The sequence below is a fragment of the Solanum pennellii genome, chromosome 2 (assembly GCF_001406875.1).
Source record: "Solanum pennellii chromosome 2, SPENNV200".
Lineage (NCBI taxonomy): Eukaryota > Viridiplantae > Streptophyta > Magnoliopsida > Solanales > Solanaceae > Solanum > Solanum pennellii.
In genome coordinates, this window is record NC_028638.1 from 53,845,080 (window position 1) to 53,857,938 (window position 12,859).

At 37.1% G+C, this 12,859-nt stretch overlaps 2 protein-coding genes across 2 annotated transcripts; one reads left to right on the plus strand and one right to left on the minus strand.

Annotated features, from left to right (window-relative positions):
* Positions 1-3,963, plus strand: LOC107011224 (NADH dehydrogenase [ubiquinone] flavoprotein 1, mitochondrial). The gene is made up of 3 exons (XM_015210637.2): positions 1-151; positions 1,244-2,716; positions 3,657-3,963. Exons 1-2 carry the CDS (start codon positions 149-151, stop codon positions 2,702-2,704), a joined length of 1,464 nt encoding a protein of 487 aa, XP_015066123.1. The 5' UTR covers positions 1-148; the 3' UTR covers positions 2,705-2,716; positions 3,657-3,963.
* A 408-nt stretch (positions 3,964-4,371) lies between these two features.
* LOC107011269 (CRM-domain containing factor CFM2, chloroplastic) lies at positions 4,372-11,608 on the minus strand. Its single transcript, XM_015210684.2, has 12 exons — positions 10,830-11,608; positions 9,841-10,348; positions 9,636-9,766; positions 9,200-9,505; positions 8,960-9,116; positions 8,583-8,875; positions 7,307-7,366; positions 7,079-7,204; positions 6,064-6,333; positions 5,734-5,962; positions 5,191-5,321; positions 4,372-5,103 (listed from the first exon to the last, which is right to left on the minus strand). Exons 1-12 carry the CDS (start codon positions 11,538-11,540, stop codon positions 4,879-4,881), a joined length of 3,147 nt encoding a protein of 1,048 aa, XP_015066170.1. The 5' UTR covers positions 11,541-11,608; the 3' UTR covers positions 4,372-4,878.
* Positions 11,609-12,859: the final 1,251 nt, after the last annotated feature.

Consider the following 12,859-nt stretch of genomic DNA (forward strand, 5'->3'; position numbering starts at 1 on the left):
CGTGGACCGTCATGATTCACAAATCGCAACAGCTTCATTTTCCCTTATTTTTTCTTATTTTTTTGAGAAATAGAGCTTCAATCTCACCCTAATCTGCTGTAGAATCAGCTGAATTTCATCGACTAATCACATTTCTGCTTCAATATTCATGGTAAGTCCCTATCTTCGATCTGTATTTTTTTGCGCCACCAAAATACAAATGAAAATTTGTTGTGAGAATACGCCTTACGTGCATTTTGATGCGTCCTTGGTTTGTTCGTTGATTACTCTTTTGGTATTCTTCATAGGATGTTTATTGCAAATTTATAGTTTCAGAGATGTGGCTTAATTTTAACTGATTCGAATGGCCATGGTATTCCTATAAAGATGAATGATGAGGAACCCTAAATTTTATTTGGCTAGCACATGTGGGTATTGCTTTTGATCTTATTTGATTCCTGGATAAGTTATTCAGGAGAGGTGTTGCTTTATTGATCTGCTTTCGTTGAAAAAAAATGGGTTACTTTTTTTTATTTGAGTATGTTATAAGTTATGCAAGTTCATATTTTGAACCTAACCTCCTTATCAGAACTCTTTAATTCATAGACTCCGTAGCTTCTTTTCTTTGTTTGTGTGTGTTTTCAACTTTTTAATTTAGAATGAGTTATATGTATATAGATTAATAAGGAGTTAGTGTAGTCTTCCGCAGTACTTTGAATTAAGCTCTTTCAAGGTAAGCTTCTTTTTTTCAGGGAAAGAAAACCTTCGTACTCTATTACTTCGGAAGGCTTATCTATTTATTTTAGAGAGGTAGATGTAAATTAAATTAGTACCTAAACTTTGAAAACAGTTAGTTAGAGATGTTTTGCAGAAGTGTTTCCTCCCCTCCCCTCCCCCACCCAGACATCAAAAGGAGGGTATTCTTTTTGTTTCTTCCCCTCTTGTGCAATTCCCTTAGCATCAGGTATTAACAATCTATTTTCGGAATAATTTTTTTGGAAATGTTACTGTTACTCTCTCGATCTTATGTTTCCATTCAATCAACTCTGCTTCGGTGAGTTTAGCAAAGTGTACCCCATCTAAAGCCTGGAAAAGAGTTGTGTTGTGGTTGGTCTCCTAGAGAAACAGAGTATTTTGCAATCATGATGCATAGACCCATCGCTTAGTGCAGTATAATACAATCTTTTACCTTTGTAATTATGCTTGCTCAGTCTCGCCTCTTATGAGGCTAGAATTACTGATGTGTGGCATGTTCTTCTAACAGGCACCTATAAAGGGCCTTCTTTCTCTACAACGGACTGCATTAGCACAGCGTTCTAGTGAAAGATGGGGCCAATATGGTAGGTTATTTAGCACTCAGGCTGCATCAACTGCTAGCACTCCCCAACCTACACCCCCACCCCCACCTCCCGAGAGGACTCACTTTGGTGGCCTTAAAGATGAGGATCGTATTTTCACAAATCTCTATGGATTGCATGACCCTTACCTCAAAGGTGCCATGAAGCGAGGAGATTGGTACAGAACAAAAGATCTTGTCATCAAGGGTTCTGACTGGATCGTGAATGAAATGAAGAAATCTGGTCTTCGAGGACGTGGTGGTGCTGGTTTTCCATCTGGTCTCAAATGGTCCTTCATGCCAAAGACAACAGATGGCCGTCCTTCATATCTTGTCGTCAATGCTGATGAAAGTGAACCTGGAACCTGTAAAGACAGGGAAATCATGCGGCATGACCCACACAAGTTGTTGGAAGGCTGTCTGATTGCAGGAGTGGGGATGAGAGCTAGAGCTGCTTATATTTATATCAGGGGAGAGTATGTGAATGAAAGGTTGAGCCTTCAGAAGGCTAGACAAGAAGCCTATGAAGCTGGATTGTTGGGGAAAAATGCTTGTGGATCTGGTTATGATTTTGACGTATATATTCATTTTGGTGCTGGTGCCTATATTTGTGGTGAAGAGACAGCTCTTCTGGAGAGCCTTGAGGGCAAACAAGGGAAACCAAGATTGAAGCCTCCATTTCCAGCTAATGCAGGACTATATGGATGTCCAACAACTGTCACAAATGTTGAAACAGTAGCTGTTTCACCAACCATCTTAAGGCGTGGTCCAGAGTGGTTTGCTAGTTTTGGCCGGAAGAATAATGCCGGGACAAAGCTGTTTTGCATCTCAGGCCATGTTAACAAGCCCTGTACAGTTGAAGAGGAAATGAGTATTTCATTGAAGGAGCTGCTAGAGAGGCACTGTGGTGGTGTGCGTGGAGGATGGGACAATTTGCTTGCTGTTATACCAGGAGGTTCATCTGTTCCACTGCTTCCCAAGAACATATGTGAGGATGTACTTATGGATTTTGATGCACTCAAAGCTGTGCAGTCAGGGTTGGGGACTGCTGCTGTAATTGTCATGGACAAGTCAACTGATGTTGTAGATGCAATTGCAAGGCTCTCGTACTTCTATAAGCACGAGAGCTGTGGTCAATGTACACCATGTAGGGAAGGCACAGGATGGCTTTGGATGATCATGGAAAGAATGAAGGTTGGCAATGCAAAGTTGGAAGAGATTGACATGCTCCAAGAGGTGACAAAACAGATTGAAGGGCATACCATTTGTGCCTTGGGTGACGCTGCTGCTTGGCCAGTGCAGGGTCTTATTAGGCACTTTAGACCAGAGCTAGAAAGGAGGATCAGGGAGCATGCAGAGAGGGAGCTACAACAGGCAGCTGCTGCTTGATTCTTTTATGAGGTTGGTTCTTAAACTTTGTTACATTTACATTGTAGTGTTGATACTTGATAGTAACCATGAATCATCATCTTAATAAAACATTCATCTAAAAATTCGTTGCATGCTGTAAACTTTAATAAAGTGAAAATGGTTTCCAAACTCTTTCTAGTTCCCTTTTTTGTTCGGATAATGGGTCTTTTTTTATGCTCTTATTGTTTGGATTATCAAAGATCATAGTAACATGTACAAAATACTCCAAGCCCAAGGTACACCTCTCAGGAACTTTATCTCCTGCCGTTTTGTAGTACTACTGACCTCTCGCTAGGTCAATGCAACTTCAATTATTTCTGTCATGACAAAGAATTACCAAAATTTCCTTCCCAACCAGACTCTTCTTTTGACCAATATAGGAGAAACCAAAAAAAAAAGGAGAGGAGCAGGAACAGTCATAACACTTGCGACTTTAGTGGATGTTGCATGACAACCCTGTGCATGGGAATGTGTTCTTTGATCACTGAAATTGAGGGACACGGCTCTCCAAAAATTAAGAAATTAATGAAAAAAAGCTTGAAAGGTGTGCCTGTAGTTATAATCTAATTGAATATAGCAAAATGATCTAAACAGCTCTGTGATCTTCAACATTTTGCATATTCCATCTTCATGTATGAAGTTAAATATACTTGTCAATAGTCATCCTATTGAATTGCTACACAGAGTCTCTGTAACCAGCCCTGCCTTTGACAAATTTAAGCACTGATGTCTAATATTGAAGCATACCGACTTCACCACTCTGATCATTGTTGGTACAATGCTATAATAGATTGATTCCTCCCCACCACCCTTGCCTTCCCTATTGGTCATGTCCCTCAAATATTGATTTTCATACTTTCTGAATAATTAAATTACTTGTATGTATCACGGCATGGCTATTTCATAATCGTTTCATATCTCTGCTTTTCAGTTTGCTGTTTGATACCATGGAATAAATTTTGAGAAGTACCAGAAGTACGAATGTGGGAGGGGAAAGCAGGACGCAGAGCTTCCCTATATCCAGCCGTTTTTTATCATCAAACTTGTGTAGAACTATTGTTACATTGTTGGCGCAATGGGTAATTTATGTTTCAGAGCTGGTACATCTAATGTCTTAATGTTTCCTTACATTATCATTGCCATGGTTTTGGTAGTTGAAAGATGCTTTAATATTTGTCATGTTGCGTTAAATAAGATCTACACTTTGGCAATTCCAATCTTCCCCATTAACAGCTTTTGTACTTTTGGCCTCGAAATTCCTTTGTTGCTCAGGCATGTTATCTGCTCACAGTCTTACACTCTTGCTCCAACTTAGATTTCACATCTTTTGAGAAATGATCAAATACTGCAGGGAATTACTCCACCGAGGTATTAGATCAGCCGCTTCGTAGCTGACAACTCTATTTTCTCACACTTTGCAGGCGAGATTCAACTAAAAAAAATTTGACCAACATTTTAAATGTATTATTTTTCAAATTTGATATGAAAAATAGTTACGTATATTTGAATATCTAATGTTAATTAAAAAGAATTTGATAAAGACAATGTCATATATTAAATTTTTGGTGAATTTATATGTTTACATACTTGTTTTGTCATGAACATAACTAATCTAAAACCAGTATGTAATCTAAAGGAACATGTGCGATGTGTAACATGTGTCTTTTTTGTTACTAGGGAAAATTAAATAGATGACATGGTAATAGATGCGTTCTTTTGAATTGGAACTTCTATTTACATAAAATGTAGGTCAGCAAGTAGGGATAATTGAGAAGTGATAGAGCCTATCCAAAACCAAAAAAGATGGAGCTTGTTCGAAAACAATTAAATTAGCAGCGCCACTTAACTGACATACAGAATCTCTCCAGTTGATGCACAATGACCATGGGACAGGAATTATCATGTGGAACTTATTCCAGCTACTGAAATTCTGCAAGGAGAGAAGTTTGGTGGCAGCCGATTCCCTTTCATTTGTATGGGAGAGGTGATGCACAATTTAGATTCCAACTCCACACCAAAAAAGCAATTGTTAGATGCATGCACAGACAATTCAGAGACCATCATCGGGGGCACAAAAGCGTTGTTAGATGAGAGCTCAAGGCTTTGAACCTGAAAAAACCAACTGGCAACTTCCCTTTTACCAAGGTTGTTGCCTATGAAGCAACTTCCATATCATTGTTGTACGGCAAGCCACATTCAAGTCTGATTGCTGATATAAGTTCAGGAGATATTGACATTAGTTCCTTCTGCTCTCTGCTGTTTTTCGAATTACTGGTGTCATTTCCATTAGAAGCACCACGCTCTCCACCTGGTCCCCAACCTCTATATAATATGACTTTGCTTGGCTCTTGAGAAACAAGAACAGCACCTGTAGCTTGCTGCAGTAAGTGTCAAAAGATAGGCTTTCAGTGAATATGGGGGTGGTGCCAAATTAAACGAGCAACTAAAATAGCCAATAAACAAACCTCCAGCTTAAAAACCACCTCCCTAACTGAAGTCCCTTTTGCCCTTCCTTTGACATTCACAATCGCAAGAGGATACTTCTTAAAGTGTTCTTTGATATTTTTTGCAACTCCAGTAACAATATTGCTCCTCCCTGATATGAAGGTGCAAAGGAAGACAAAGTTTAAGGTCAGGAGTCGCCAAGACTGGTTACGGGGAAGAAAGATCAGCAGCATGATATGCAGAAAATGCAGAATTCCCAATCGCATCAAATAAATTTATCCTGCTCTTTCAAGGTGAAAACTACAACTAAATGCGTTCCAGTTTACCATTAGGTCCACCACAAGTGAAATATTCTAATATCCCAAAACCAAATCTCATAACAATGAAGATTTGAGTGAATACCCAACTCAGTGAAAGCTAAAGCTTGCAGTGTCATCTCGCTTAAGATGAAAATGCCCCGTGGTTGGCAAAAAATTAATTCTTGTTTTCAAAATAGCAACTCTATACAACAAACTACAACACAGTAGGAGGAATACAGAGAATATAAAAGAGGTTCTCATTACCAACAGCAAGCACTGGTTGCTTCTTCATCTTGAGGGCTTGTTTTCTGAGAAGCAACCTCTCCCTGTTGGAAAGCTGTACTCTTCTGGTAGGCATCCCTTCGGACCTACCCCGGGTGGATCTAAGTGCTTGTTGAGGTTTTACAGGAGGTTGAGACACCTCCATTTTATTGTCAACTTCCCGAGTTCTGTTGAAACTTCTGGTCTCAGAAAAGTGGATCTTAACTTCTCCCTAGAATCAATGAGAAAAACATCCGAATTTTTTTTTTACCATTAACCTTGTGATGGAAAAGAAATAGAGTGTAATAATTGTGAAGAGAAAACGAAGTTTACCCTGGAAGACTTAGAAACAGATTCACTCACTACACTGCTGAATGTTTCTTGATCCACATTCACATTGAACATACTTTTCGACTCTTTGATTGATGAAATAGATTGATGCTGAGGTTGAATTGTATCACCCATAGCCTCAACCTTGCCCTCATATTGGAAAAACGGATCAATTGGAAATTCTTGCTGAGAATTGTGGTCTGTGTCCGAGAAATCACTTGATAATTCTTTCTGAGAACTGGGATCAGTGTCTTCTGCAGCATCTCCAGAATCCTGAATATAAAAGCTAAATAAGCTTCTCTCTCTATCAATACACACTGCAAAATAATAAAAGGTGCAAGAAATGATACAACAGAGAATGTGAGGACCACATACATTTAACCATTGATTGATATCAAGCATTTTGAAGAGACATTTCATAATCGGCGGAGTGTTTTTTTTTCATTTTGCTCAGTACTCTATGTCACAGAAACTCATATAAAAATGTTTGATTCTAGAAGGATTGTTTTTACAATGATATTCAGCATGCGGCTAGGTAACAGAAAAACCTATCCCAGATAGAAAAGGTTACGAACATCAAATTCCTTAAATTACAAATTTGGGTCATGTGGGCAGCAGCTATTTTGACTTACCATTAATTATGATGACTAAAGAAGACAATGACACAGGATTCTACAACCAAGTTTTCATACATGAAAATAAGAATGCAAGTGGTTATATGTCCACAATCTTAACTCCAGATCCATCCATCTCTTAAACATAGGTATTAACTATACATGCTGTCCTAATAAATTTAATGAAAGCATAAAGAATATGCCTACGACTTGAAGGCAAGTTGTTTGTGCCTATTGGGGTATCTGAAAGACTTCTGAAGGTGACACTCTAGCTTGTACCTTATATATGGTTGATAAAGGATCTCGAATCCAACAAGCATCAAATATATGAGAAGCAACAAGAAACATAATTGTTCCTTCAACAGTGACAGAATACATTGTACAATAAATGGATTAATTTTCACCTCAGTAGGACTTGCTAAACTAGACTGGTAATTAGTTTCGCCTGCAGCATCTGATATTCCCGTCACTGGTACCTGCCTATCAACTATATCCGGTGACTGAATATGACTTATCTCCTCATTTTTGGCCTGAAACAAAGCAAATCATGCAACATTTCAATATAATTTAGAAATGAGCTAGTAATAGGAACACAAAAATCAAAGTAACTCCAATAAGGTAAGATAACACACCAACCGTGACTGCAAAGCCTCTATATTTTGTGTAAGCTTTAAGACATGTAATTTCAATGACTGCATCAGAAAGCAAAGCAAAAGAAAGATTAGCAGTGGAAGAGTTTTGGCAGAAGCATCAGAAAGAAAGACGAGTGAAAAGAAGAGGAGAAAAATGGAAATCTATAGAAATAAGAAACCTCACAAGGGTAGAGAAGCTTACAGACTGTCGTACAAAATAAATCACCAGCACCTCAACTCAAATGTGTTGCAGAAATACACTGATATTTTTGTTATTTCCCTTTCTATTTTTTGATGGTAAAAGTACAGTGATAATAATAGAAGGAAAAACATCTCTAGAAACAAGTGCTAGCAAATTTAACTAGTTGTGAGAACAAGAATTAGAAACAGATACATAACAAATGGAAATTGCCTTCATTAAAAAAAAACATCAAAGTACCAACACATAAGCTATATGTTATGTTGAGTCGCGTAGTTAAATGTCTAGATTGGTTGAAGGCTTCCAAAGTGGTCTATCGAGGTCTTGGATTACTCCAAAGTCTAAGCATGACCATACGATTTTGGGCTGGAAGCTCAAATTCTTTCACATGTACTACAGCTAACCTTTGTAAGTCTATCATTGCACCCAAATCAGGTTACACATGCAAAGACGGTGTTGAGTTATAAGGTTGTCGCGCTTGGGTTGTGCAAAAATTTCCAATGGAGTCCATAAAATGATGGGCTAGATGTTGGATTCTTTCACAGCTAAACTTACCATGATTCCTTTTTAACCAAAACCCCCATGTTTATGCCTAGACGTTTAATGACTCGACGTACTTCCACGAACAAAAGTGGATCACACAAAATAATACGATTATGATACTGAGTGACAACGTTGGCTATTCTTCAGACCACATGAGGGAAGGCCTCTTTGGAGATTTTCCTTTTTTCGAGTAAAGTTGGTTTCTTTCCATACATTCTAACTCTGGAATTGGCTGCGATAAGTTACATTTCAATTCTGCAACTCTTCTTATAGTCTTTTAGTAGAAAGTGAGATGTATAGCTGCAATCATATTTAAGTGGGTAAATCAGAACGTTAGATTTTTTTTTTTTTGAGATAAACAAAAGAATCAGAATGTTAGATTTTGAATGGAAGGAGAGAAAAGTATAGTTGATAAAGGGGTCAAATCTACTTCAAATTTTAAAACAATGCCAAAGTCAATTACTAAAATAAAGAGATATTATATCTGGAAACTTCTAGATGCATTTACTGGCACCTTAAATACTACAACATTACCTGACGTCGCTGAGCCTCTATAGAGCGCTTCATTGCTTCTCTTTTACTTAGAAGAGTCTGAGGCCTCAACGAAGCAGGCCTTTCGTAGTTCTTTCCTCGGTACACAATGATCGCATAACCCTTATTAACTCGCTCAACAGCAACTAGTATTCCCCCACTCTCTGCCTCTAACATCCTAGCTATTTGGTGGACCTCTTCAATGTTTTTCCTCCCTGTTATTACCTTCACCAATTCCCTATACTTCCAATGAAGGTGCATGTTCTCGACTGTTCCATCAAAGACTCCCCGCCTACCTGAGCATGAGCAGAGAAATACATGAGTCAACTTTCATAAATTTGTTGGCAAAACAAATAGGCTTGCAGTACAGAGGCACTCACCAAGAAGTAAGAAAGGCTTCATTCTCAAGCCAATCTTCCTCAACATGAATCTTTCTTCTTCAGTTATTCCCTCTTTGTCCATATCAGATTGTTGTGGCACCTCATCCTCCTCAAGCTCCAGAAGGAGCTTCTCTGCCTCGGCTTTCTTTTCCAATGCCTGGCATGAAAACATAAAACATTCAAACATAAATATTAGAATCTGCAAGAAAGTGGACAGACACAACCATTTTGAACACATACAGTGGTCAATTTATCTGCAGTTCTCTTGATAGCAGCTTCCATGGAAGTAAGTTTCTTTTTTTCTAGGACACCTTTCTGGTTATCTCTGTGTGCATGTCCATCATCGGAAACACTTCCCGTAGTGGATTGTTTCCTTTCCTTAGCATTTGCTACTGATGAATTAAAACCATTCCGCTTTTCCTCTTCAAAAACTTGCTTTCTCCGTTCTTCTATTGCTGAAGAGACTGCAGAGGGCAAGAAGTCCTTCCCTCGGTAGAAGACAATAAATTCCCTATCCCTCGAGAGCAAGGTTCCTCCAGTCAGCCACTGCAAAGTTTACTTCTATGTGAAACAGAATAGGATAAGTTTTACAAAGTATAGTCAGTTTCTGGTGAAGACCAAAGTGTTGCATAAAAACAAAAGTGTTTCATCAAAGGACTAAACTAATTTCACAAACCTTTAGCTCTTCCGCCATCAGTTCACTGTTTGTGTTCTGAACTCCTCTTTTGACGGCAACTTTTGCAATTTCACATTTCTCCCAAAGCTTCACAATTGCAGCAGCCAATCCTTGGAGTTTTCTGTTTCTTCCTGATAAAAATACACGAGCAAGTATAACAAGTATTTTCTAGTTAAATTACACTCTGACATCAGATTAAACTTACCTAATACAAAATGGCAAGGCAAAGGTCGACCAAGTCTCCTCAGTGTTGTCATTTCATCATTTGTCAATTTAGGTTTTACTCCATAAGGAAGTAGACGGAAAGGTCTCTTGTACCCGGGGACTATAGCTGGCAAAAGATCTGCATCAATAGGCAGTGGCTCACAACCCCACCAATCGATAAAGCGAGGACCGAGTCCTTCCAGCAACTTGTCTGCTTCTTCAGTAAGTTCTGCCTCTCCAGACAATTCAAATCGGACTCTGTCTGGAGAACCTACACCCTGGATTACACGTGGAGAAGATTTTCTGTCCGATGCATCAGATTTTACCGCATCTATGCCAGATGAGTTAGTCATGTGCTCTTCCGTACCCATGAACAAGTCGGGGTTAGCATCTTGTGCACTGTTATTCTCGAAGCTATTCTCAGAGAAATAAGGATACTTGTAATCAGCTCCTCTATACAAAATTATATTACTTCCAGATCTCCATATAACAAGACCTCCAGTTTTCTTCTGTGAATATTTAAATAAGCCAAAGTAATGATAAGAATTATGGCAGAGGTGTACTGCACATTAAAACTAACTTACGAGCTATGAATTCTACCTATGAAAAAGCAATATGGTTAAACACCAAACCATTATAATTCTTGATAAGGAAACTCATGTCATATGGAATGTAACATATCTGAGACATCTAAAGGAAAAGTAAATTCATATACTCAGAATTAGTGGTATAGAGAAGTGCAAGGCAAACAACCATAGGTATACAAGGATCAGTAAACCAGCTGCATGCATTCTTCTGGTATCCATGTCCTCTTAGGCAATTAACTCACTTTCTTTAATTAAATATGCAACACAGAGGGCTGAAGAAATTGCCAAAGTGAAGCTGTTTCATATTGTTTTATTACATTAATCTACACAGGAAAATCCAAGAATGCAGTTTCAATTTCTTTAAACTATGACAATTGAGTATTGGGGTGTAAGTATTATTAACCTCTAACAACTCATGAGTCCTCTTCATATTCAACCTACAGATGTCCTCGCACGTAATTTTAACAAGCTCGATACGCCTCCATCTTTCATGAATACCATTCACAATCCCCTCACTAATCCCAGCCTTTCCAATCTTTAACTTTTTCCTGAGCGCAATCCCAACTGTCCTCAGCCTCCTCAATTCCTCAGCTGGCAAAGTAAGCTCCGCCAAACTAGGCGCTCTCTCTTTCTTATACTCCTTATTCTTCAACCTCTCCTTTTCCTTCTCCTTCAAGAACTCATCCCTCAATTCATGAAACTTCTGTATAGAGTTCCCTAAACCAGGCTGCGGTACTGGGTTTTCAGGCGTACTCCAACTGGTGTCAAGCGTGTGACCCACGCGGTACTTGGGTAATTGGGTAGGCAAAGGAACGAAAATTTGACCGGGTGAGTTAGCAGTGGGATTAGAACTCAAAGCATTTTCTTGGGTTTCTTGATTCTTGGGTTGTTCAACAAATCCAAGACTGCGTAGCTTGTCGGCGATTCTTCGGATGGCGGATTCCGGTAAAGCTTCAGTATCAGGGGATGTGGCGAAAACAGGAAGAGAATTACGAGGAAAGAAGGGTTTTAGAGAAAGAGAGGGTGTAATAGAGAAGAGGGAATGTGATGGTGAGGGGTTCAAGAGGGTTTTAGAAGGGTTTATGGGATGGAAGTTGCAGAAAGGAAGCAACATTGGTGTCGAGGAAGATGATGCTATCCTTACATTGACAATTGATCAAAAATGAGTTCTGCCTCCGCTTTATTTTAGCCCCAATGCGCTGGGTACCTATTTATATTAAGGAAAAATTAAATAAATTAATATATTTTAAAAAATAATTACTGCTTTTAAGGATGTTTTTTATTTATTACCATTTATAACTCAATAATATTAATAGTGAATTATGTATACAATATATTTGAATTATAATTGTTTTTGAAATATATTATGTTTGTTTGGTAAAAAATTGTCACATTGTATTATAAGTGTATTAAAATGTGTGATAAATGCATTATTCATCATTAAAATTTATATTATATGTGCATAATAAATTGTTCTTTGTAATATGTATTAAACTTGTAGTAAAATAAATTAAAAGTGGTCAAGTGAAAAAAAATATATTATTGCTATAAATAGTAAATATTTTTTTATTATAGTATATTTATGTAAGTTTCCCTTATATTAATTTAGTTAAATTAATGAACTGGTATGATTTTTAAAACTTAATCATAATTAAACAATATGCAATTTTATTTTAATTTGTTGAATTTTTTAGAAAGCGTATTAATGTTTCTGAACGAATCAGATATGTAGTACACTATTAACAACATTCAGATCATCGTTTTTCTGTTTTTGACGTGCTTTTTTGTTTCATAACTAAAAACTTTTTTTTCTCTCTTTTCTCAATCAAACACCAATTTTTCTCTCTTGAACTGATAAGTTTTCATAAATCCTTTCAACTATTTTCCTTTTTTTTATATTAATAATTTTCTTGTATTGATGTGTGCCAAGAACTAGTTGCAATAATATTTTTTGTATATTGTTGTTTATCAAAGTTTTTGAATGAAAAAATAGTACTTCAAATCATGATTACTAAAACTTTTTTTTTAATCAAAAATGATATATTTTGTTGTAAATGAAATTTTTATAATATTTTATTAATATAATATTCAATTTCACATGCACATTCGCATATTGAAAACAAACGGTATTTGATTATTTAGTGTTCAAATTTAGAGACCAATTTTTAATATTCAAATGTGTATGTAGATCAACACCTAGATCTTAAAGCAAATCTTAATATTCAGATGTATATTTAGGTTCAGACCTCTTAATCTTAATAAATAATAGAAACAAATGAGGCCTAAAGAAATATTTGATAAATAGTTGATTTTCCAACGTCCTCTATTAAAGCAAATTCACATAGGTAAAATCTTCTTAACAAAGGTTACTTTGTTTTCATAGCTTAAACTTCTGCTATGTAATTGATAATATAGAATGAATATACAAAATTT